The sequence below is a fragment of the Molossus molossus genome, unplaced genomic scaffold (assembly GCF_014108415.1).
Source record: "Molossus molossus isolate mMolMol1 unplaced genomic scaffold, mMolMol1.p scaffold_m16_p_13, whole genome shotgun sequence".
Classification (NCBI taxonomy): domain Eukaryota; kingdom Metazoa; phylum Chordata; class Mammalia; order Chiroptera; family Molossidae; genus Molossus; species Molossus molossus.
In genome coordinates, this window is record NW_023425348.1 from 41271108 (window position 1) to 41296294 (window position 25187).

Below are 25187 nucleotides of genomic sequence, written 5' to 3' on the forward strand. Positions count from 1 at the left end.
CCTGGACCAAAGAGTCACGGGTTTGATTCTATACAAGGGCACATACCTTGGTTGTGGTTCTGTCATGCAGGAAGCAACCAATTGATGTCTCTCTCTCACATTGATGGTTCTCTCTCTCTCTCTCTCTCTCTCTCTCTCCCTCCCTCCGTCCCTCCCCCCCCCCCCCCCCACTCTCTCTGAAGATAAATGGAAAATATCCTCAGGGAGGATTTTTTTAAAAAGAATTTCCAGGAAATCTGATTTTTTAAAATGATAAGGAAGTTCTTCAAGCTCAAGCAAGATAGTAACAGAAGGGAACAAAGATCTTCAGGAATGAAGGAAGAGTAGCAGAAACAGTAACTAGCTGCATAATTATAAAAGACTATTTTTTTCCTCCTAAGTTCTTTATTAGTATATAATGAGTGTTGAAAGCAAATGTTAAACATTGTCTAATGGGTTTTCACTTGGTTTTATTTACCTTCAGCCTGAGAGCCTCCTTTACCATTTCTTGTCATGTAAGTTCCCTCACGATATTTTTTTCCCAGTTTTCATTTATCTGAAAATATCTTGATTTTACCATCATTTTAAAAATATTTCTTTTGCTGGGTGTATAATTTGGTAATGATGGTTTCATTTTCTTTCATCATTTTAAAGAATGCCATGCTATATAGTCTTCTGACCTTCATTGTTTCTGATGAGAGGTCAGCTGCTATTTTTATTTTCATTTTTATATGTAATGTTTTTTTACAAAGGTGCCAACAGGGAAATGAAAGTATTTTCAACAAATGATGCTGGGTCAGCTGGATATCCATATAGGAATAAAAAAAGAACCCTTACTTCATATCACACTACTCAAAAGTTAGCTTAGATGGCCCTGGCCGGTTTGGCTCAGCGGTTAGAGCATCAGCCTGCGGTACAGAGAGACCCGGGTTCGGTTCCCGCTAAGGGCATGTACCTCGTTTGCAGTTTGTCCCCGGCCCTGGTTGGTTGTGCGGGTGGCAGCCACTCGATGTGTCCCTCTCACGTCGGTGTTTCTCTCTCTCTCTCCCTTCCTTTCTCTCCCTCCCACTCTATCTGTACAAAAAATGGAAAAATGTCCTCGGGTGAGGATAAAAAAAAAAAAAAGTTAGCTTAGATGTATCAAAAAACTAAATGTGAAGTCTAATACTGTGAAACTCTTAGAAGAAAATATCTCTGTAATATTGGGGTAAGCAAAGATTTTTATATAGGATACAAAAAGCAGGAATCATAAATTTGATAAAGTAGGTTTTTCTTTATTTTGTATTGTTGACACTATTACAGATGTTCCCATCCACCCCCGCCCCTTAGCTCACCTCCACCCAGCCCTTGCCCCCATGCCTCTGGCCATCAACACCTGCTGTCTTCCTCTGTGTGTTATGCAGTCGGCCCTCGTTTATCGCAGTTAATCAGTTCCAGACTCTACAGCGATAAATGATTTTCCGCGAAGTAGGATTCTTTATTTATAAATCAAATATTTTCACAGTTAGAGCATAAAACCATGTTTACAACCTTCTAAATACGTTTCTTAACATTAATAATGTTAGAGCTCTCTAGAAATGAAATAACACCCTTTAGTCACCATTGCACTCATATTATCTAATGTATTAGACAAAATAAGAGAAAATAAGACATATTACACTTTACAAATATATTATTATTATTGTACATTTAATTACACACACACAGTTCTTACAACCACTAACCTATGAAAATAGTGCAACTTGTTCGATGATGAAGCGATGAAGATGAAGAGATGTACTGCACAGCAAAGAAGAGCAAGGCTACTGCTCCTCTGAAGGCACGACCTCAGTAGGAGTCTTCAGGTGGGGCAGTATCTTCAGCAGGTGCGTTGTCTTCTTCCGCTGAAGGAGCACTAGGAGTAGGCAGTGGGTGTCTGGGTGCACAGCTGAAGAACAGCGTGATAGGCAGTTGCTGGCGCTGTCTTTTCATACATGTGAGGAGGCTTTTGTAGGGTTCTATCACTCCATCAAGTGCATTCCGGAACGGCAATGCACACATCATTTGTGGGTTCTATTCACCAGCCATGTCCTATACTACCTTAATAGTTCTCACGATTTGCAAGAGATGCTCAAGGGTAAGGCCAGCTTCCTCCTCCTGACCCCCAGGAACCTCTGGCTGCTCTTCCTCCTCCTCACTCGCAGACTTAGTCATCTCCACCAGATCCTCATCAGTTAAGGGATCTAAATGTGTCTCCAGCAGCTCATCCACATCATCGCGGGTCATATCCGCGAAACCTTCTCCTCCCAGCATCCGGGCCAGCCTAACTGCCTTATCCACTGCCGAGTTGCTGATGTCCTCTGGGGTGAATCCTCTGTAGTCGTGGACAATTTCAGGCCACAACATCTTCCAGCTGGCCTTCTCGGTCTCCGTCTTTATGTCCTTCAACGCAGCCTGGGTGTGCTTCAGACAGGTCACGGTGGTATACTGCTGCCAGTACTCCGTCAGCAGGAAGTTCTCCTCAAGGTCCACGCCTTCGACGAGGTGCTGTGGCGTGTTTCGTATGTAGAGGGTCTTGAACGCACGAATAATGCCTTTATCCATGGGCTGGATCAGAGAAGTGGTGTCGGGAGGAAGGAACTCGATCCACCCACTGTCGTAGGATAGGTCTTGGGCATGACCTCCAGCATTTCCATGAGGAGAAGGACATTAAACTCAAGTTCTTTTCCCATGAGATGCAGCTTGACTTGGGGGATGAAGCACTTGTGAAACCAGTCCAACGACAGCTGCTTTGTGATCCAGCCCTTGTCGTTGTGCATCCAATGCACTGGCAGCAGGTTCTTGTTTTTATTCTTCAGGGTCCTAGGGTTCTTGGCCTTGTAGATAAGGGCAGGCTTGAGCAAAAATCCCTCAGCATTTCCACACATAACAACAGTCACGCAATCCTTATATTCCTTGAAGCCACAGACCTTGGCCTCATCCTTGAAAATGAATGTCCGGGAAGGCATTCTTGTCCAGAACAGTCCTGTTTCGTCCATATTGAACACCTGTTCTGGATGATACTCGCCCTCCTCAAGAATCTTCTGAATGTGTTGTTCACATAGTCCTCTGCTGCAGGCTGGTCAGCAGAGGCAGCTTCTCCGTGGAGAATGACACTCTTCAGATGATACCTCTTCTGGAACCTCTCAAACCAACCCTTGCTCGCTGTGAAATCCATGAAGTTGCAGAAGAGTGTCCTGGTTGAGGTTCGTCCGCCGTAAAGCGCTGATAGAGCTGCCTCGCCTTCTCCCGGATGACCAGCGAATCCAACAGAATGTTTTTCTTGAGGCTGTCACTGATCCAAACGGCTAGGGCAGACTCCGTTTTCACTATGAACTTATTACAACTTGTCACGATATGTTTTGCTTCTTTGTTGAAAGAGACAGTAGCCATTGTACAAATGTTCTTTTCATCTTTACAGATGGAGCGAATGGTAGACTCATTCAGGTCATAATGACGGGCAACCTCCACGATTTTCTTGTCATCTTTGATTATATCCAAGAGTTTCACCTTCTCCTGGATGGTAAACATCTTTCTCCGGTGCTTAGTTTCATCGTCAGAAGGCTTAGAAGAAACAGCACATTTAGGAGCCATCGTGGGGCTTAGATAAAAGTTCTCAGAAATCGCACCTACAAGAGCAAAGGTGCTTCTGATGCGTAGTGATGATGAAGCGTGTGAGAGAATCGGACTTGCATGAGGCTGAGCCAATCAGTGGCTAGGATAGGAAAAGGATAGGATAGCCAATCAGTGAACAACACGCTCTGATTGGCTTGGTTTCATCACACCTGATTTTTTGGAAAAAAGTTATTGCCCACACACAAGGAGTGGTCAAGCGGTTGCACCTGGAGTTGAAGGATTTGTGGAGGTGCTCGAATACACAGGCCTACAGTCCATACGTACAGTAATTTTCATTGTAATTGTAATACAGGGGTGTATAATGGACTCAGACAACCGAGCATGTGCTATATCATTTTCACTGTCTTGATCAACTTTTTGATTAATATATTTGAAAAAAACCACGATAGAGTGAAGCCGCGAGAGTCGAAGCGCAAAGTGGTGAGGGACGACTGTATTATGTTCTTTAGCTAATCCCTTCACCTTCTTTCATCAAGTAACTCCCCCCCAACTCTGACGGTTGTTGGTCTGTTCCATGTATGATAAAGTAGTTTTTATCAAAATTAAAACTTTTGCTCTTCAAAATAACCCCATAAGAAGACAAAGTGGGCCCTGGCCGGTTTGGCTTAGCGGTTAGAGCGTCGGCCTGCAGTCCTGAGAGACCCGGGTTCGGTTCCCGCTGGGGGCGCGTGCCTCGGTTGCAGTTTGTCCCCGGCCCTGGTCGGTTGTGTGGGTGGCAGCCACTCGATGTGTCCCTTTCACATCGATGTTTCTCTCTCTCTCTCTGTTCCTCTCTCTCCCTCCCACTCTACCTGAGCAAAAAATGGAAAAATGTCCTCGGGTGAGGATAAAAAAAAAAAAAGAAGAAGACAAAGTGGAAAATTAATAAAATGTGAGAAAATATCCAAAGCACATATATCTGACAAAGGATTTATTTCTAGAATATATTGAAAAAACTAAATTCAATAGATGACAACCCAATTTTTTTTAAGTGGGCAAAAGATTTAAACAGATGTGTCACAGAACAAGATAAAGGAATGGGCAATAAACACATGAAAAATGCTGAATCATCAAGAAAATACAGATTTAAAACCTCAATGAGGTTTTGCTTGATCTCCACTGGGATGGCTAAAATAAAAAAGATTGGCAATGCCAAGTGTTGACAAGAATATGGGTGCGCTTTAACCCTACACTGCCTCTGACATGCACATTGCATACTAGGTACTCTGGGGGAAAAGGAATAATGCTTTACAGTTTACAAGGCTCGTTTACATTTGTTACCTCATTTGATCTCCAAAATAAACTTACAGGGTTCCTTTTGATTAGGGACTTTGGAGAGAGAACCAGCCCACTCATTGCTGTCAAACATCGACATAAATATGCCTGGTTGGAGTACTACTGTCAAATTGTATTTATGAGGCTAATAATACTGGCTTTCTAGCTATTCTTTTCTACATTTATGGGAGAACCTGATATACAGTTACAATAAATTGAGCACATTAGGGATAAAAACACCACTTATTCATCATTCCTTTTTTTTTTTTTTTTTTAATCCTCATTCAAGGATATTTTTCTATTTATCTTCAGATAGAGTAGGAGGGAGGGAGAGAGAGGGGGAGAGAGAGAAACATCGACGTGACAAGGACACATCACACAACCCCGACCAGGTCTGGGGACAAACCAAAACCAAGGTACGTGCCCCTGACTGGAATCAAACCTGCGACTCATTGGTCCACAGGCCGACACTCTAACCACTGCACCAAACTGGCCAGCGCTCATCATTACTTTTCCTAGAGGACTAACCCCTATTCTTCCTTTAAGCACTGAATAACATGTAATCTGGTTAAAATGACTTCAGTTTTCAAAATCCAGCTCTTCCACTGAGCTAAAATAAGTAACTATTCAGAATAGCAACTATTGCCAATGGAAGGAGTTTCGAACGGACACACGAAGACGAGCAGAGCCTTTTTATCTTTGAAGACACGTGAGTTCCATTGGATTTATTTTTGCCCTTCAGCCTTCAGGGCCTCATTCCAGATTCCAGCCAGTCTCCGTCTTCTTATTTCAAGGAGACTGTTAAACTGGTAACAGGTGACATATTGTGGCGAGTCACATGCCCTGGAAAGCCATGATTTTGGTGAGAGTTGGGGGAAGTGAAATCTCAAGTGCTGAGATGCTGGAATGAAAGCGTCACTGACCCTGTAGCAGTGTTCTGCAGAAAGATGGTAAAACGTAAAATTAGAAATGTCAGTGGAGAGTAAAACCATGATTAGTCATTTCTAAGGCTTCTCTGACTCATTCACCCAGTGGCTTTGATTAACCAAAGGCAGAATATACAACTTTCAGTTCGTTTAGTTTCACATACACAGTCTTACTATATAACCACAGACAGAAGGTAGGCTCAAAATTGCAGCCAGAAGGGTTTGAGATGCAAAGATCACCTCACCTCTTAGAGATTTTAAGAAAGAACTTTCTTTCTTAAAGAAAGAAAGTGGTGCCTGGCACGTGGTGAGGTAATCCATTATCCTCATCAACACTTGTTGTTTATTGATTTATTGATGATAGCCATTCTGACAGGTGTGAGGTGAGAGCTCACTGTGCTTTTAATTTGCATCTCTCTGATGACTGGTGTCACTGGCAATCTTAAGAAGTCATTTGGACCATCCTCCTGCACCTGACCCATTACCAAATGGATCCCTCCTGGGAGGGAAGAAAACTCAGAAAGTTCAGTGGATAATATTATCCAGTCTTTCTGGACTGCAGGCCGACGCTCTAATCTCTGAGCCAAACTGGCCAGGGCTAGACTACAAGTACTTTAATCATGGAGGTCCTGGTTTGATTTTTTAAAACTCATCAGAAAGTTCAGTGGATAATGTTATTATTATCCTGCACTGTTGGTAGGAATGCAGATTAGTGCAGCCCTATGGAAAACAGTATGGAGTGTCCTCAAAAAATTAAAAATAGAACTATCATATGACCCAGCAATTCCACATCTGGGTATTTATCCAAAGAAATACAAAACACTAATTCAAAAAGATATGTGCACTCCTGTGTTCTTTGCAGCATTACTTACAATAGCCAAGATATGGAAGAAAATTAAGTGTCCATCAATAGATGACTGGATCAAGAAGATGTGGTACATATATGCAATGGAATGTTACTCCAGCCATAAAAAGAATGAAATATTACCATTTGCAACAGTATGGATGGACCTAGAGGGTATTATGCTAAGTGAAATAAATCAGACAGATAAAGACAAATACCATATGATTTCACTTATATGTGCAATCTGGAAAACAAATGAGCAGCCCTGGCAGATTTGGCTTAACAGTTAGAACATTGGCTCAAGGACCAAATGGGTCACAGGTTTGATTCCAGTCAAGGGCAGGTACCTCAGTTGCGGTTCGTCTCTGGTCGGGTCATGCGGGAGGCAACCAGTCGATGTGGCTTTATCACATTGATGTTTCTCTCTGTCTCTCTCTCTCTCTCCCTCCCTCCCACTCTATCTGATGATAGAAAAATATCCTTGTGTGAGAAACAAAAAAAAAACAAAGAACAAATGAACACACCAAACAGAAACAGACTCATATTCACAGAGAACAAACTGATGATGGCCAGGAGGGAGGAGTTGGATGGCTGAGTGAAAAAGGTGAAGGGATTGAGTACAAATTGATAGTTTCAAAATAGTCCTGGGATGTAATGTACAGCATAGGAATATAGTCAATAATAGTGTAATAACCATGTATGGTGTCAGGTGGGTACTAGAATTATCAGAGTTATAGAAATGTCTAAGCACTATGCTGTACACCTGAAACTAATGTAATATTGAATGTCAACTGTAATTGAGAAAATTTTTAATTAAAGAAAAAAGACTGTCAGTGACAACTACAGAGCTCTAAATGGTGGTTAATCTAGCTACAAGCATTCACATATTAGGTTTCCTTAAATGGGAACATACCCATTAAAAATCAAACCAGGCCCTGGCCGGTTTGACTCAGCAGTTAAAGCGTCGGCCTGCGGTCCAGAGAGACCCGGGTTTGGTTCCCGCTAAGGGCATGTGCCTCGGTTGCAGTTTGTCCCCGGCCCTGGATGGGTCATGTGGGTAGCAACCACTTGATGTGTCCCTTTCACATCGATGTTTCTGTCTCTCTCTCTCTTCCTCTCCCTCCCATTCTATCTGAACAAAAAAATGGAAAAATGTCCTCAGGTGAGGATAAGAAAAAAAAAATCAAACCAGGAGGTCAAGATGGTGTAGGTAAACGCAGTATCGCCTCCTCCCACAACCACATCAAAGTTACAACTAGCCCTGGCCAGTTTGGCTCAGCGGTTAGAGCGTCAGTCTGCGGTCCCGAGAGACCCGGGTTCGGTTCCCGCTAAGGGCACGTACTTTGGTTGCAGTTTGTCCCCGGCCCTGGTTGGTCGTGCAGGTGGCAGCCACTCGATGTGTCCCTTCACGTCGATGTTTCTCACTCTCTCTCCCTTCCTCTCTCTCCCTCCCACTCTATCTGTACAAAAAATATAAAAATATCCTCGGGTGAAGATAAAAAAAAAAAAAATTACAACTAAACTACAACACAGCCATTATTCAGAACCACCTGACATCAAGCTGAATGGAAGTCCTCCAACTACGAAATTAAAGAAGCAGCCACATTGACACTGGTAGAAGGGGCAGAGGTGCAGCCGGGCTGGTCCCACACCCACGTGTGGCAGATAAAAATCAGGAGGGACGCCTCGGCTGAGAAGGTCCTCCCTGAGTAGTGAGGGGTCCCTGTCCCACACCAGGCGCCCAGCTCAGGGTTCCAGTGCCAGGAAGAGAAGTCCCCATCATTGGGGCTGGAAAACCCAGCAGGAACTGAGACTGAGGGAATCTGCGGCTGCGGGAGCCCCAGGCAGCTCCTCTTAAAGGGCCTACAGGGACTTACTCGGACGTGCTCCCTGTACGCTTGGAGGGGAGGCAGCCAGAGGGGCGCCAGAGACACAGGGAAGAACTGAGCTGTTTGGCCTCAGGACAAGGGCTGGAGAGGTGGCTTTCTCCTGGACAGACTTGCTGGCAGAGGCTGATGTTCCTTTGGTGAGCCCTTCCCTGGGGCGGCAGACAGCCGCCATATCTGGGACTCCAGCAACCTGGCTCACACTGGTAGCCCCACCCTGGTGATTCCCTGAGGCCCACCCAACTTTCCGGCCCACCTAAGCTGTTTCCAAAGGTTTTACCACAGGTTTGGCCTGTCTTGGATCCTGTTTCAGTTTCCTAAAATCTTTCAATCAGCTTCTAGTCTCAGTGAGCTCCATACTTCTCATTAAATGGCCCCAGGCCTGGCACTAGAAGCAGCCAGCCTTGGTTCACAAGTTGGCTTTTCCTGGGTACCTCCAAGGCTAGCACAAGAAGCAGCCATCTGCAGATCACTTTATAGCTTAAGTTTGATGGCCCCAGATAGAACACAGGCAGTAGCTAACCTTGCCCCAGTGGACAGCTTCAGACCACATTGAAACACCACCACCCATCTACCTCCACAAGTGACACACTCAATGAGTGGACTCAGTGGGTACCAGAGCCCTGATGAAGTAAGTCTTGCTGTGTGTTGGGCCCCTACACAGCTGATCCTCCAAGGGAGTCAGAGGCCAGTGGTCAGTGGGTGCAGCCAGTCCTTGCAGCTGATCAGCCTGAGTAAATCCCTCCCATTGATGTGCCAACAGCAATCAAGACTCAATTACCACAGAAGGGTGTACAGTCCACACTAGGGGCGTGCCTCGAGGGCCCAGCTGAGGTGACCAGGGAGGCTGTGCCACTGGATCCTACAGGATACTTACAACAATAGGCCACCCTTTGAAGCCTAGAAGACATAGCAACTCTACCTAATACATAGAAACAAACACAGGGAGGCAGCCAAAATGAGGAGAGAAAGAAACATGTCCCAAATGAAAGAAAAGAACAAAACTCCAGGAAGAGAATTAAACAAAATGGAGATAAGCAGTCAATCAGTTGCAAAGTTCAAAACATAGGTTATAAGGTTGCTCAAGAAACTTGGTGAGACATTCAAGGAACTTAAGGAGAGCTCCAAGGAACTTAGTAAAAACATCAACAACATGAAAAAGGATCAGTCAGAAAAGAAGGATGCACTAACTGAAATAAAGAATAATTTACAGGGAATCAATAGTAGAGCAGGTAAAGCCAAGAAGCAAACCATCAATTTGGAATATAAGAAAGCAAAAAATACCAATCAGAACAGCAAAAAGAAAAAGAATCCAAAAATATGAAGATAGTGTAAGGAGCCTCTGGGACAACTTCAAGTGTGCCAACATTCACGTCAGGGGTACCAGAAGGAGAAGAGAGAGAACAAGAAATTGAAAACCTATTTGATACAATAATGACAGAAAACTTCCCTAACTTGGTGAAGGAAACAGACATACAAGTCCAGGAAGCACGGAAAGTCCCAAACAAGATGAACCCAAAGAGGACCACACCGAGACACATCATAATCAAAATGCCAAAGGTTAAATACAAAGAGAGAATCTTAAAAGCAGCAAGAGAACAGCAGTCTGTAACCTACAAAGGAGTTCCCATAAGACTGTCAGCTGATTTCTCAAAAGAAAACTTTGCAGGCCAGAACGGAGTGGCAAGAGATATTCAAGGTGATGAAAAGCAATGACCTACAACCAAGACTGCTCTATTCTGCAAAGCTATCATTTAAAATCAATGGACATATCAACAGTTTCCCAGATAAGGAAAAGCTAAAGGAGTTTATCACCACCAAACCAGTATTATATGAAATGTTGAAGAGTCTTCTTGAAGGAGAAGAACAAAAATATGAACAATAAAACGGCAATTAATACATACCTATCAACAATTGAATCTACAAATAAAATGAGCACGCAGAACAGAAACAGACTCATAGATATGAGAACTTTTTGTTCCTTGCCAGATTGGTGGGGGCTGGGGGGATGGATGAAAAAGATGAAGGAACTAAGGAGTACAAATTGGTTGTTAGACTGATGAACCTCAAAGGGAAGGGAGGAGGTGGGGCAGGAAGAGAAAAACCAAAGAACTTTTATGCATATATACATAAACAATGGACACTGGCAATAGTGTGGGGAAGGCTGGAGGAGGGTGGGATTGGGGAGGAGGGGGTTAATGGAGAAAAAAGGGGGGACATCTGTAATACATTCAACAATAAAGATGAGTTTAAAAAAAAATCAAACCAGGACCGCCATGATTAAAGTACTTATAGTCTAGCCCTGGCCAGTTTGGCTCAGCGGTTAGAGCGTCGGCCTGCAGTCCAGAAAGACCAGGCTTCGGTTCCCGCTAAGGGCATGTACCTTGGTTGCAGTTTGTCCCTGGCCCTGGTTGGGTCGTGCGGGTGGCAACCACTCGATGTGTCCCTTTCATGTTGATGTTTCTCTCTCCTCCCTCCCTCCCTCCCACTCTATCTGAACAAAAAATGGAAAAATGTCCTCAAGTGAGGATAATAATAATAATAAAGTACTTATATATAGTCTAGTAGGTGGAGAAGAGTGAAACCATGGTGCAGTGTGGTGCTTACAATTATATAAATGTGCAAAAGACCAAGTGCAAAATAAAGGGGCTGGGAAAACCAAGAAACCGTTCCTAAAAGCCAAGGAAGAGGTTTGGGGTTGATCTTAACACATTGCGTACTGCATAGAGATCTCTAAGACATACGCCAGGGACCGCACGCTTTTGGGCAAACTGCACGTTACGTTCTGTGCTGCACTCATGTGAACCAGCAGAGAGCCATTCCCCAGCTACTTCAAGAATACAGAACGGTGTGCTGTTTTTCGAACTTCGACCCTCGGGGTGAAGAGTCACAAATACAGTAATCCTATATTACCCTGAGTTTCAGAAACTGAAATAGCTAATGCAAGTGCAAACCCGAGTTAACTCGTGCGTGGTCCGCAACGTTTGGGCAGGAAAACACGAGTGAACTCATGAGCGGTCAAAAATGTGTTAAGACCAAAGCACGTGCAAGAGGTGCCATCGCCCTACCCACCCGCAGCATCGGAGCCGCTGGCAGCCAGGACTGGGAAGGCAGGGCACCGAGCTGCTGGCTTTCAGGAGTGTCTTCTCTCAAACTTCTCTCCACCCCCTGGGGAGCTCCCCTATATGCTTGTGTCCAAATACCTTCTGTACCGACTCTGCCCATTACCATTTTCCCCAGCTGGGATGTGAGGGTAATACCTGTCTCAGAACTGGTGGGTTTTAAAGCCACATCCCATGTGATGTGTCTGGCACAGCAGCTCACTTCGTGCGGCCTGTGTCAGCCCACAGCCCTGGGAGAGAAGTCTGTCTCCAAAGCCCTGCTTCCAGGCATCCTCCCCAGGAAAGCAGCTCAACACATCATGGTGACATGGCCTCAGTGAACATTTACATGGAAGTAGTAAAGGCCGCTAGATTTCTGAGTGCTCAGAATTCCCCTCTCGATTCTTGCCCAAATCTGGGTGGGCTTCAAGCAGAGCGCCCAGACACCTGGGAGCTAGAACCAGTTCTACTACCATCTGCCTATGGAACTTTGGGCCAGTTTGTTTCCCTTGTTCAACTCCTCCACCGATTCTGTGTACCACGTGCCAGGCACCACGCTGAGCACAGGACAGTCTCTGCCTTCCCGCAGCACAGGGTCTGGTAGGAGTGGAAACACAGACCCCGGCAGCTCTAACGCAAGGCAGGGTGAGTGCTGTGGGAGCAGGCAGGAAGGCGTGGTGACGTGGAAAGGAGACGTAGTGGGCCCGCCACACCTTTGTGGACCCAAAAGGCTTGTTTTGCATTATGTGTAAGTGTTGGTGCATCAAGGAAGCATTCCAGGGAATGGTGAAGAAGGCAAGCCCAGGGTTGGAGCTCAGACCATCGGGGAGGTGTTTACGGAGGAGTGGGCCGCTCTGTGAGTTAGCGAGGATGCCTGGGTTCTGAACGGGGAGGAGCTAAGCTCAAGAGAGGGGATGGCAGCACCAACACTTTCCTTCATTCATCGGCTTTCTAGGTTCAGTACTTTTCTGCATTCATTTGTTGTTCACTCAACAAAGGTTTATTCATTCTCTCAAGCACTAACCCGGTGCTGAGGGAGGAAAATGAATAAGAGAGTTCCTTTCCTCGAGCACATCATCCTTTGGTGGAGGAGACAACTAACAATAGTACATAACAGATAACAATTGCTACCTGCCCCAAGAACACAGTTAAGCAAGTGACTGTTATGCTTGGAGCTAGAGGATGCTGACAAGCAGCTTTAAAAGGTGTGGCAAGGCCCTGGCTTGTTTGGCTCAGCGGTTAGAGCGTCGGCCTGCGGTCCAGAGAGACCGGGGTTCGGTTCCCGCTAAGGGCAAGTACCTCGGTTGCAGTTTGTCCCCAGCCCTGGTTGGTCGTACAGGTGGCAGCCACTCGATGTGTCCCTTTCACGTGGATGTTTCTCTCTCTCTCTCTGTTCCTCTCTCTCCCTCCCATTGTATCTGAACAAAAAATGGAAAAAAAAAATGTCCTCAGGTGAGGATAAAAAAAAAGGTGTGGCAGGGAGCTGAGGATGAAGGAGGAGGAGCTGAGGGTGCAGCAGCAGGAGCTTGCCAGGTGGGAGGAAGAACCGTTCAGACAGAGCAGACAGCACAGTGGAGCCCAGAGGCTTGGCTGTGTGGGGCATCCTGGGGACATTGGACAGCTTGGCTTGCATGAACCCTAGAGTGGGAAGGGGACCCAAGGGGAAAAGATTGGAGGGAGGCATTGGAGTAGGTGTATGGTTTAGTCCTAAAGGTCATGAGACAGTTGTGAGAACATTTACTGGGAAGTTAGAAAAGTAAATGTCATTGGGGTGTCAAGAGGTCCTGGGCAGGTGTTAGGGAGACTTTCCTAGCCCTTTTATTATCAGAAAAACCAGGAGGGCCCGATTTGGGGTGGATTGAGTAGGACCTGTGGAGTTACTGAGTGGAAACTCATAATGTGGGTAACTCTCAGCCTAGAATGACTGGTGTCATTTCCAAGACAGAAGGGTCGGAAGGAAAAGGGTGAATTCGCTCTTGAATGTCCTAAGGCTGCTGCAGGACACCTATAATGCTCCCCCCACTCCAGCTCTACCTCCACCTTAAAATCTTTCCAGGGGCCCCCTCTTCCCATCAGCCCTGGCCTGGCCCCTCCACTGTCCTCTCCCAGCTCCCCCTCCTCACGCACTCGCTCCAGCCTGAGCAGCCAGCAGTTCCGTGAACTCACAAGGCTGTGTTCTGCCTCGATGTGCCTCTGGCCGGAACGAACACCTTTTCCCTTCTCTTGCCTTTTGCCTGGCCAATTGCCAGACTCACTCCAGGGCACCACCTTTGAAGAAGCATGCCTCAACATTCTGTCACACCCCCGCCCCAGGGAGGGCTAATGTAAACCTGTCGACAGAGCTTACTCACCCACTTAATTGTAATGATTTGCACGCGTGTCCCCTGCCCCGCCCCTGCCCCCTCACCCAGGGCACGAGGCATCTCTGTATCCATTGTGCCCAGCCCAGATGGAAAGTGGGACATCAGTACATGTTTGTTAAGTGAGGTATCCCAATAGGAGCATCCAGCAGAGAGCTGGAAACTCCAAACATCAGAATGAAAGGTACCAAAGACAAATGTGGACCACGTGAACACCTTGTGTCCACCACTGGGCCGCCCATTCTCTGCTCCAAGCACTGCATTTTCTAAAGGCTAGATGTGAACTAGGCCCGTGGCTGTTGGCTTGAGTATGTGTGTGGAATGGAATAGGAAGGGGGAAGAACACAGAGGCCTGGAGAGGAGGCCACTGAAGGTTTTGGGACTGGAATGGATGCAAGTTTACCTGAGAGAGGGCCTGGCCTAGACACCCGTTTCCCGCCCTTGCTCTAGGCCTCTGGGCCCTATTTTCTACTACCACCTGGTGGCCATGGCCATAAATAACAAGCTCCCCCTGGGCTGTGAGAGCTTGGATAAGGCAAAAGTTCCTTGGATTGGTCTCAGAGGGTTGTGACACCCTCGCCCCCCAGAGTTGGCATGCAAATTTGTATGTGTACAAAATTTGCTTTTCTGGTGAGGAATTCCAAGAGCTTTTTATCAGATTCTTAGCAGTTTATAGCCTCCAGAAGACTGAGAATCACTACTATAAAGAATTGTTCTAGCCCTGGCTGGTTTCGCTCAGCGGTTAAAGCGTCGGCCTGCAGACCGGAGAGTCCTGGGTTTGGTTCCTGCTAAGGGCACGTACCTCGGTTGCACTTTGTCCCTGGTCCCGGTTGGGGTTGTGTGGGTGGCAGCCACTCAATGTCTCTCTCTCACATCAATGTTTCTCTCTCTCTCTTCCTCCCTCTCTCCCTCCCATTCTATCTGAAGATACATGCAAAAATGTCTTTGGGTGAAAATAAAAAAAAGAATTGTTCTAGAATAGTGATTACTTTTCCCCCAAAATGAAATCCTAGAATAATCATAATGTAAGAGAGAGAAAACCAGACCTAGATCCCTACTTGCTTAGACCCTCACCCTCCAGCTTCCCAAGGCCCCCGCACAGAAGACAAAGTCCAGCTTGAAAACCATGCTTCTAAAGCCAAGGGCTACGCTGCTTCGGAGCCAGATGGACCCTCCAGAGCCGGACCCACTAGGCCACACGCTGGGGGCCTTGGTGAAGCTCAGAACAGATCAGTGGCAGTACTGGGAGCTAACACGAATCCCTCCACTCCTAGGTCTTTAAACTGCTTAGTTTTACCTTATTTCCCAAAAACCTAAGTTAAAAAAAATAAAACTGTTCCTATTCTGAATATAGTTCCCAAATAGGAAACCATTCTTCCTATAGATACTTTGGCTTCTGGAGAAGAGATATTTCTTCTTATAAATGCCTTTCGACAAACCATAATACGGGGTAGAAAATAAATTTATAGCGAACATTTGAATAGCTCTGTATAACTTACAACATCAGTGCCCTCAAGCTGACTTATTTGACAGTGGGGAAACTGAGACTTGGAGAAAGTGACTTGTTTGCTGTTTTCTGACACTGATTTAAGGGTTCTCCTTACTATCTCTCAGCCTTTGTATGCAAATGTATATATTCTGACTTCAAACAGTGAACAAGTTAGCAGTATACCCTTGTTGATTCCTGAGAGGGGAGGGGTTACGGTAAGACCAGCCCCTGCTAATCACAGCCATTTGTGGAAAGGGGGGGGAATAGAGGCTAATGTTGATTGAATACCTATATACTAGAGTCTAGTTTCTGAATAACCTTCAACGTATGTTTTAATCACCATTTTTGCAGATGCAGAGACTAAAGCTCAGAGAAAGTGCCTTGCCCAAGGTCGCACAGCCTGTAAACTGAGCTAAACCTCAGGCCTGCCTGCCTCCTCAGCCTGTGTTTTCCCCACACCAAGGAGCTGCACGGGGCTTCGAATGTGCCAGCTACCCTCCCTGGGTGGGCAGCCCTGCCTCCTCTGACCCCCTGCCCCTCTCTTCTTTCTCTCTCTCAGGAGTGCCAGCTTCTCTCAGGGCACCAGGGCCTCGTTCCTCATGAGGAGTGACACCGCCGTACAGAAACTAGCCCAGGGCAATGGACACTGTGTCAACGGTGTCAGTGGTCAAGTCCATGGCTTCTATAGCCTCCCCAAGCCGAGCCGGCACAATGCAGAATTCAGAGACAGTACCTACGACCTTCCCCGGAGCCTGGCCTCCCACGGCCACACCGAGGGCAGCCTCACAGGCTCTGAGACCGATAATGAGGGCGTCTACACCTTCAAGACGCCCAGCAACACCCTGTGCCGGGAGTTTGGGGACCTCCTGGTGGACAATATGGATGTTCCGACCACACCCCTCTCAGCCTACCAGATCCCCAGGACATTCACGCTGGACAAGAACCACAACGCCATGGCGGTGGCCGCTCCCGGGGACTCAGCCATCGTTCCTCCACCCAGACCCCCCAAGCCAAGCCAGGCGGACACACCTCGATGGGGCAGCCCTCAGCAGAGACCCCCCCTCGGTGAAAGCAGCAGATCGGTCTCTGCCGCCTCCACCATCCCCAGGCGCAACACCCTCCCGGCCATGGACAACAGCCGGCTCCACCGAGGTCAGTGCACGCCCTCGCGGAGGCCAGGGGAGCAGGGGGCGGCACGGGGCCTCTCAGCCGTTTGCCAGTCCGTGATCATCCGTGCCCAGGAGGCTTACGGGCCAGCGGACATGGTTTAGACATCTGCTCAGACCCCTTCCTAGCCGGTCCTCCAGCCCTGGAGGCTCCTGGTGGACACCCACAGGGGCCACTGTGGAGCAGACCCTGCCTCAGAGAAATCGATGTTCTGCTAGGGAGACAGAACATTCTCGGTTAACCACGGTACGACATGCTGTGGGTTTGGAAGTCTAAGTCATAGCATTTTACTCATTTATAAATCAGACCAAAGATTGCAAAAATCAATTTAGAGGACCAGTTCCAACTGGAGCCAAACCAATGTGGACTGGCAGACTATTAAAACAACATCAGGTCTTCAAAATATTTTCTCAACCACCTTTGAATCTGTTTAAAGCCTGAATGTGTCACTTGTTTGCACTTGTGAGTATTCTAACTCTGCACATCTCTCTATTTAATGAAAAGGACAACGATATTCATTTCTTTCCTTTTGTGTTTGCGTTATAGCTTGCAAAACCTATTGTTTATATCTGCTCTGTTGTTTAAGCCATGCGGTGACCCTGAGAATTGGGTGACACAGAGCCTCATTGTCTCCATTTCACATGAGGCCCAGGGTAGTTAAGACACTTACTCAGGGGCAGAGATGGGCCCTGGACCCAGGGTCCTGACTGCTGGCACCTAAGTCTTTCCATCCATCAGCTGTTTGGTCAGTCACCCTGTGGTTTGGAATGGAGATGACAGAGACAGAAAACATGTCCCTGCCCTTCAGAGAACTCACAGTTCGGGAAATAACATCCACATGTATACATTAGTCAGGTTCGGCGTTACAGTAGTGTTTGTGTCCGTGGCAGGCAGGTGAGGGGCACAGGTGGTAAGTGCTACAGAGTCAGAGGAGAGGTGCGTACATGTGGGCAGACGTGGTCCAGGAGGGATCCACGTCGATGCCCTCCCTGGAGCCCGGTCTGGAAGCCTGGGGGGAATTTCTGAACTGAGGGGTGAGGTGATACCTGATCGTGGGGGTTGAGAGTAGTGTCTTCTGGAGATTCGGTAAGACCCTGAGCAACACTAGCGAGTGTCCACACACAGACTGTGAGTGCATCTGATCTTCCTTCCTGTCACAGCTTCTTCCTGTGAGTCCTACGAGTACCCTCAGCGCGGCCGAGAGAGTGCAGGCCGGTCTGCAGAGTCCATGAGTGACGGAGTCGGTTCTTTCCTGGTGAGTGGGGTTCAGCCACGGGTCATAGGCCAGCTCAGGTGGGTTCAAGGTCACCCAAGGAGTGGTAGCATCTTCCTCTTAGACCCTGCCTAGTTCTTGTCTCAGTTCTGAACCCTGGGTTGAGTTTTGAGTTTGGTTTTTACCCACACCCAAGGATATGTTTATTGATTTGAGAGTGAGAGAGAGATACATCAATTGATGGCCTTCTGTACGAGCCCCAGCCAGGGAGAGAACCCACCACCTAGGTATGTGCCCTGACTGGGAATCGAACTCACAACCTTCTGGTGTACAGGATGGTGCTCCAACCAACTGAGCCACCTGGCCAGGGCCTCCTGAGTTGAGAGTTTAGACAGTAAGATACAGGTATCCTGTTGTGGAGGAAATGTGTGTAGACTAGACTAAGGCTCCCCAGCCCTGTGGGTAACAGGAGGGGTCTGGAATACAGCGTCCTCACCACCAGGTCTCTCCTCGACGAGGGGCTGTGGTGAGACTGCCAGAGGGGTAGTCAGACAGGCTCGGCAGGACTGTGGTTTGAATGCAGGATCCCAGGCTGCCCCCTGGAGGGGCTGACCATAGTTCTGCAAGGTGTCGGGCCCAGCTAAGCAGATTCAGCCTGACTTCAGGGGCACAGAAAAGACTGGACATTACGTCTGGACACACAGGGCAAGAGTTGAAAGAAGGCTCTGGTCAGGGTTGCTGCATCGCACAGACTGCAGCTGGGTGGGCACACTGAGAGCTGGACTGGGGGGTGGAGACAGCGGGCCCGGCCCTCCTCTTCTGATACGCCCCTCGCCCAGCTCAGGTCCTGACATGCTGACCTTCCAATGGTGAGTCTACACTTGCGGTGGGCAGTCTAAAGCAAACCCGTGCAGCCCGAGGCCTCTGCTGCCCCCTGCCTTTAGGCATCCAAACAGCCTCGTGGACCCAGCCACCAAGGATGTTTCATTCTAAAGGTTTATCAGAAACTATAAGGGACTCCCAAGGGAGCATGAGAGCTAGAAGGGACCCACAGACCTCATTTCTTCCTGTCTCCCACTAGGCTTTCTTATTTGGTTTCCCAGAGTCTACCTTATCGCTTCACAGTGCGACTCAGTCATGATTTTTCTTCCCTTAGATATAAATCCCCACCCTCTCTTGTTTATTCCTGCTGGTGACAGCTGTATGTCTCCCACTCTCCTTCCTAGCCTGGGAAAACACTCTTAGGCCGATCGGATAGCATCAGTTCCGAAGACAACTATGTGCCCATGAATCCAGGCTCCTCCACCCTGCTGGCCATGGAGCGAGCAGGCGATAATTCCCAGAGTGTCTACATCCCCATGAGCCCAGGGCCCCATCACTTTGACTCGCTTGGCTACCCCTCTGCAGCCCTTCCTATGCACCGAGGCCCCAGCCGGGGCAGTGAGATCCAGCCACCCCCCGTCAACCGCAACCTCAAGCCTGACCGGAAAGGTAGGTCCACTCTCTCCCTGTCCCATCTCTGGACAATGGCCAGGGGCTATTTGCATTCATTTAGTAATCAAGTGGGTCCTGAACTTTACTTGCAAGGAAGTGGTAGCCTTTGGGGCCTACACCACCCCCAAATCTCACACACATACACAAACCCTCCAAATGCCTCCCCGTGGCCTGGCACCATAACAACTGGCTGCAGGAGACACCTGGTGGCCAGAGGCAGGTGGGGTTCAGGACAGCACAGATTCAGGTTTCAGCTCTTCCACCTAACACGTGCGTAGAGACAAATCATTCTGTGTCTCTGAGCCTTCTGGCTTCGTTGGTGAAATGGGAAATACAATGTGTACCTCCCAGAGGAACTGAGGGACATAGCTACTGTATCTAAAAGTACCTCCTCATGTGTAAAATGCTATGCAAGGGTAAAGGGGTAGCATTGGATCTGGGGTAGAACAGGGCGGAACTGCAAAGTAACCGATTAAAAAATCTACTGTGATGGGCTAGAAAGACTTGAGCATTCAAACCATGTAAATGGGGGTTGGAATCCTTATCTAGGACTTCCTAGGTGTGTCTTTGGGCAAATCATTTAACTGCTCTGAGCCTCGGGTTTTCTTATCTGTTAAATGAAAATAGTCATTCTTTCCTCCACATCAACTCTGGTCTGCAGCAGGTGTTCCGTCAGGTTAGATGCGTGTCCGGCATCCAGACCAGGAAAATGCTGGAGTTCAGTTCCAGGCCTGCTGTCCCTCAGGCTGCTCCCTCGGAGTCACTCTGCAGAGAGAAGCCCAGTCCGTCTGGTCAATAGGAAGTCAGACCTTAGCCTTTGACCGGAACAGGGCCTCCTGGGGGCCCCTCCCTCCACTCCCAGTTCCCAGCCTGGTCCAGGAGGAGCAGCGTCGTCTGGGTGGCATTCTCCAACCCAGATGTCCTCTCTCATTTCACAGATCTGGGGAGAACAATCTGTTCTCAGACCCTGTGTCCCCATTTTGGATTCTGAAAATTACAATTACCATTGGTACAATGCAAAGCATTTGGAATCTGAAGACATGATCTCAAGGCCCGTTGACATTGGCTGATAATATCACTGTGCTGAGCCTCAGTGTCCCTGTGTAAAACTAGGATGGATCTGAGGGCATTCATAAATAGGCTTGTGTGTTATGTGTAAGTATGTGTGACATTGTTATTAATGGCTAATAACTCAACTTTCTGTTCCTGCTCCAGCAAAGCCAACACCACTCGACCTGAGAAACAACACCGTCATCGATGAGCTCCCCTTCAAATCGCCTGTCACCAAGTCTTGGTCGAGGGCCATGTGAGTGTCTTTTGGGAAGCGGGAGCTTGACACAGCCGTCAGGGTTGGGGGGGGCAGGCTGGAGTCAGGAAGGCCGCAGCCTGAGGATGATGCCAGCAGTAGCTGTGCAGCCTCTCGATCTCTTGGGGCTTGGCTTCCTCATCTGAAAGGGGGGGTGATTATATCACCCTGTATCAGATCCTGATCTGCTAATGACGTGTGGAGCTCTGGGGGCGGAGGTCGGGGTGTGTGAGGGTTGGAGACTGGAAACTTCCCTGGGTTTACTCTCTGTCTTCCCCCCACAACAGCCACACCTTCAACCCCAGCTCCTCCCAGTACTGCCGCCCCATCTCCACACAGAGCATCACCAGCACAGACTCAGGAGACAGTGAAGAGAACTACGTCTCTATGGTGAGTCCGCTGGGGTCCACAGGAATGACTCCCACCTGAGTCCCCGGGACCTGACTCTCATGTCCCCACTTCCCAGCTCGACTCACTCGCCTCAGCCCGTTTATTCCCACATTGCTTTTTGTTTTGTTTGCTGCTGCAAATCTTTCTTGAGCCACATGTGTGGGGTCATCATCAGAGACATGAAGACATGGTCCCTACCCTCAAAGAGGCCACAGTCATAAGGGGCAGAGAAGACCCACCTTTCTTGTGACTATAACACAGGTGGCATGGTCAGTGCTCCTGAGAGGACAATGGGGGACACATCTGCAGGACCGGTGATCATACCAGGCTGAAGAAAGGGGAGGCACCGAGGTGGAGGTGGCTGTGCAGAGGGGGGACATGGGGAAGAACCATAGTCATTAACTGGCTGAAGGTGGGGTGGGCGGGGGAAGGTTGGGGGCAGATCACGAAGGACCCCACATGCTGTCTTGGGCAGTCTGGACTTTCGCTGTGGGCAGGAGGGAGGCCCAGAAGGGTTAGCAGGCCAGGTGATTAGACAGGTGTTTCAAAGAGCGCCGTTCAGGGTTAACTCCTATCCTGTTAAAATCTTCCAAAGGTAAAAGAGCTGCCCTTCCTTTCCTCCTGCTGCCGTGAGCAAGCGCGTGTGAGCGCTTACTCAGTCCTCCTCGTGGGGAAACACACATGACGGCTCACGGCGGCTGAGGGCCACGGCTGGTGTAGACACAGGCAGCGCATGGCACGATTCCTCACCGAGAGTCTTGTCGAAAGAACAGCTGGTCCTGGCCGGTGCACTTAGTGGCTGGAGTGTCGGCCCAAGGATCAAAGGGTCTCGCGGGATTTCTCTCCCTCCCTTCCACTCTCTCTAAAAAAGCTCTGGCCGGTTTGGCTCAGCAGTTAGAGCATGGCCTGCAGACCAGAGAGTCGGGTTCGGTTCCCACTAAGGACATGTACATTGGTTGCAATTTGTCCCCGGCCCGGTTGGGGTCATGTGGGTGGCAACTAGTCAATGTGTCTCTCTCACATCAATGTTTCTCCCTCCCTCCCTCCCTCCCTCCCTCCCTCCCTCCCACTCTATCTGAAGATAAATGCAAAAATGTCCTCGGATGAGGATAAAAAAAAAAAAAATCAGTGGAAAAATGTCCTCAGGTGAGGATTAACAGAGAGAGAGTAGCTGCCCAGCACATGGTAGTTGCTGCAGATGGGAAGAACCAACCAAGCCATAAACAACATAGGACTATTGCCCTTCTCATTGGAATGAGACTTCAGGGGAAACATGGACAGAGACAGGACCCCAGTGCATATCATCGGAAGAGCGGAGGGAATGGGGGCTTTGGGCAGCATGGGGACGAGGCCACTCCGTGCAGATCCCTGAGGAGCGGGGGCTGGGGGGGTACGCTGCTTCAGAGTGACCACCCTCTCCAGGCCATGGGTGGGAGTTTCAGAGAAGCAGACTTGCTGCAAAAGAAGATGACTTTCCAGTGTCCAGCACATCAAGGAAGTAGGCTCCCTTCTTCAGGGCCCGCAAGGCAAGGCTGGGGCTGCTGGGGAGACTGTAGGCGAGATGGGCCTGAGGCCTGAAGGGAAGAACGTGGTACCCTGGGATTAGTACACGTTTGAGTCAGGAAACAGACTTGGTTCCCATCCCTGTGCACCAGCTCTACAACCACAGGCCAAATCAGTTTACTTCTCTGAACCACTTTTATCTTTGTTGTAAAAAGTAAACACGGTAATAATACCGACATCACAGGACTGGTGTAAGGGTTTCAGTGAGAATGCACTGGCTCTGCGTGGCTCCAAGCAGGCTAGCAGCTCGCGCTCCCAGAGGTGTGCTTCTGGATGGGAGCGAGTCTAGTTCCTAACCTAACCGTCGTTTTCCTCCTTGGATAGCAAAACCCAGTGTCTGCATCGCCCATTCCCAGCGGCACCAACAGCCCAGCCCCTAAGAAGAGCACCGGCAGCGTCGATTACCTGGCCCTGGACTTCCAGCCAAGCTCCCCAAGCCCCCACCGCAAGGTGCCTTGGGGGGAGGGTGGGGCTCTCGGGGCTCTCTCTGGTGGGCAGTGCCTTCAGCCCCTGACAGCAGCACTCCTCCTCCTCCTCGTCGGGGCAGGACCCCCAGGGTCCTGGGGCCTCGTCAGCCAGGCCTTCCTCTTGCACAGATGGGCAGATGACACCCTTAGACAGGGCCTGCTGACAGCTGTGAGTGAGTGAGTGACAGATCCAGCACTCGGGATGCCTGTGTCCTGTCTCGAGCTCTCTTTGAAGAGAACTCACTGTCTGGGTGGGCCCGGAGCCCTACTGTTGACGCGGTGGCCTTCTGAAGGGACTCGTGGCCTGGGAAAGCGCCCCGCAGGAAGTACTCAGCTGCCAGTCCGGACGCAGGGCGGGGCACTCTGCCTCAGCACAGGTCCCCCTCATCCGGTGGCCGTGAGTGCTCCCCAAGGGGTCCACACACAGGCCTATGGCTGGTGCTTGTTGGCACCCAGCAAATTCCTCCCCGGGATGTGCAGGCACTGAGGTGGGTGGAGACAGATGGGGCCTGGAGGGCTGTTGTATCAAACAGAAGGGATGGTGCAGTTGGAGTTTGGGCGTCAGAGGCCACTTACAGGACAAAAGACAAACTCCTCAGAGTGGCCGGTGAGGCCCACCTCCTCCCTGGAGACAGCTCAGGAAGGGTCCCCACCAGCACCCACCTCGCAGTAACTCACAGCAACTTCTGCTTCCCTGCTCTGTCCCTCAGCCATCCACGTCATCCGTCACCTCTGACGAGAAGGTGGACTACGTCCAGGTGGACAAGGAGAAGACCCAGGCCCTGCAGAGCACCATGCAGGAGTGGACAGACGTGCGGCAGTCCTCAGAGCCGTCCAAGGGCGCCAAGCTGTGACTCGGGGACCACCCGGCCTGGAGAGGGGCCCGGAGGCACCGCACGAAGCTGGCTCCTCGCTGAATCCCCTCCTGTGCGCCCCTCCCCTCTGCCAGTCTCGCCTTCAAAGCATTTGACATCAGGGACCTGCCCCTTCCCCTGGGAGGCGAGGGCCTGATCAAGGCACTGCCTCCGCCCACTGGGGCCCACCTGTGATCTGTACCAGTCATGGCCATGCCTCTATTCACCTTAGTTAGGGCTCCTGCCAAAAAGCACCCTTCAGCCTCCTGCTGCCTTTAGACCTGAGTATCTACCAGATGTTTGGAGGGAAGGGCTGGGGCCCTGAGCAGACTCCACCTCACCTTCGCTCGCAGCCCGGCCCCCTTCCCCAGCCCCTGGGCTACCTCCTCCACCCCGGAAGAAGCCCTCATCTCACTGGCCAGGAAGACAAGGACCAGCAGACCAAAGTGGACATGGACTTCCTTCCCTTCTGGCTCGGCAGGGGAGGGGCGAGGCACCAAAACGGAGGAGTCAGAAGGCAGGTCAGAGTGGTCTTGAGGGACAGAGGTTAGAGGCCTAGTGGCAGCGCGGCCGGAGCAGGGTGGGAGAGGCAGGAGGCTGAGGACCAGAGGGAGGGAAGACAGGACGATGGGCAACCAAGAGCAAGGGCGGCTCATAGCCCAGGAGACGGAGACACAGGGACACTGCGGTCGGGCCCTGAGACTGTGGAGCCACAGGCCCGCTCTGGGGCAGAACACCCCCAAGTTCCTGCCTCCCGAGGGGAGCCTGGGCTGGGCAGGTGCGGAGAAGGAGCGTGGGGTCACTGGAGGTGATGCAGGGGCTGAAGGGCAGCCCTGGGACAGGAAGGAGCTGGGCAGAGGGGGGCGCAGATGACTGATGGGATGCGAGGCAGGGGTGCAGGCCATGGGCGCACCACAGAGCTGTGGGGATGCAGGGGGGGGCAGAAAGTGAAGGAGTGACGTGTCGGAGCAGCGTGGTGTGAGAGGACGGCAGGGCAGCCTGGAGAAGGACGTGGGAACGGCCAAGACTTGTGCGGTGTGGTTTGTGCCAGGGCCCGGGGCCGGTGCATGTGTGGCCTGGTGCCAGGCTGGTTCTCAGGTTACCTCACCTCTGTGGAACCCTCACATCCCAGGTGCCTGTTGGACTCCAACCTGGCTACAGGGACAGGAGAGGCCAGGCTTCTGCTCCCGTGGTTGAGAGGCTCTCAGATAGTACCCATCCCTGCCAGGGCCAGGAGGGA

The 25187-nt window shown here is 49.6% G+C and overlaps 1 protein-coding gene across 2 annotated transcripts in view; it reads left to right on the forward strand.

Annotated features, from left to right (window-relative positions):
• Positions 1-24832, forward strand: part of GAB2 (GRB2 associated binding protein 2) — a 184481-nt gene extending 159649 nt beyond the window's left edge. For both annotated transcript variants that reach the window (XM_036258818.1, XM_036258819.1), the window contains 7 exons: positions 16053-16645; positions 17821-17915; positions 19100-19364; positions 20583-20673; positions 20961-21063; positions 22951-23076; positions 23804-24832. In XM_036258818.1, the coding sequence (XP_036114711.1) occupies positions 16053-16645; positions 17821-17915; positions 19100-19364; positions 20583-20673; positions 20961-21063; positions 22951-23076; positions 23804-23947 (1417 nt within the window). In that variant the 3' untranslated portion in view covers positions 23948-24832. The remainder of the gene's footprint in view (positions 1-16052; positions 16646-17820; positions 17916-19099; positions 19365-20582; positions 20674-20960; positions 21064-22950; positions 23077-23803) is intronic.
• The last annotated feature ends 355 nt before the right edge of the window (positions 24833-25187 follow it).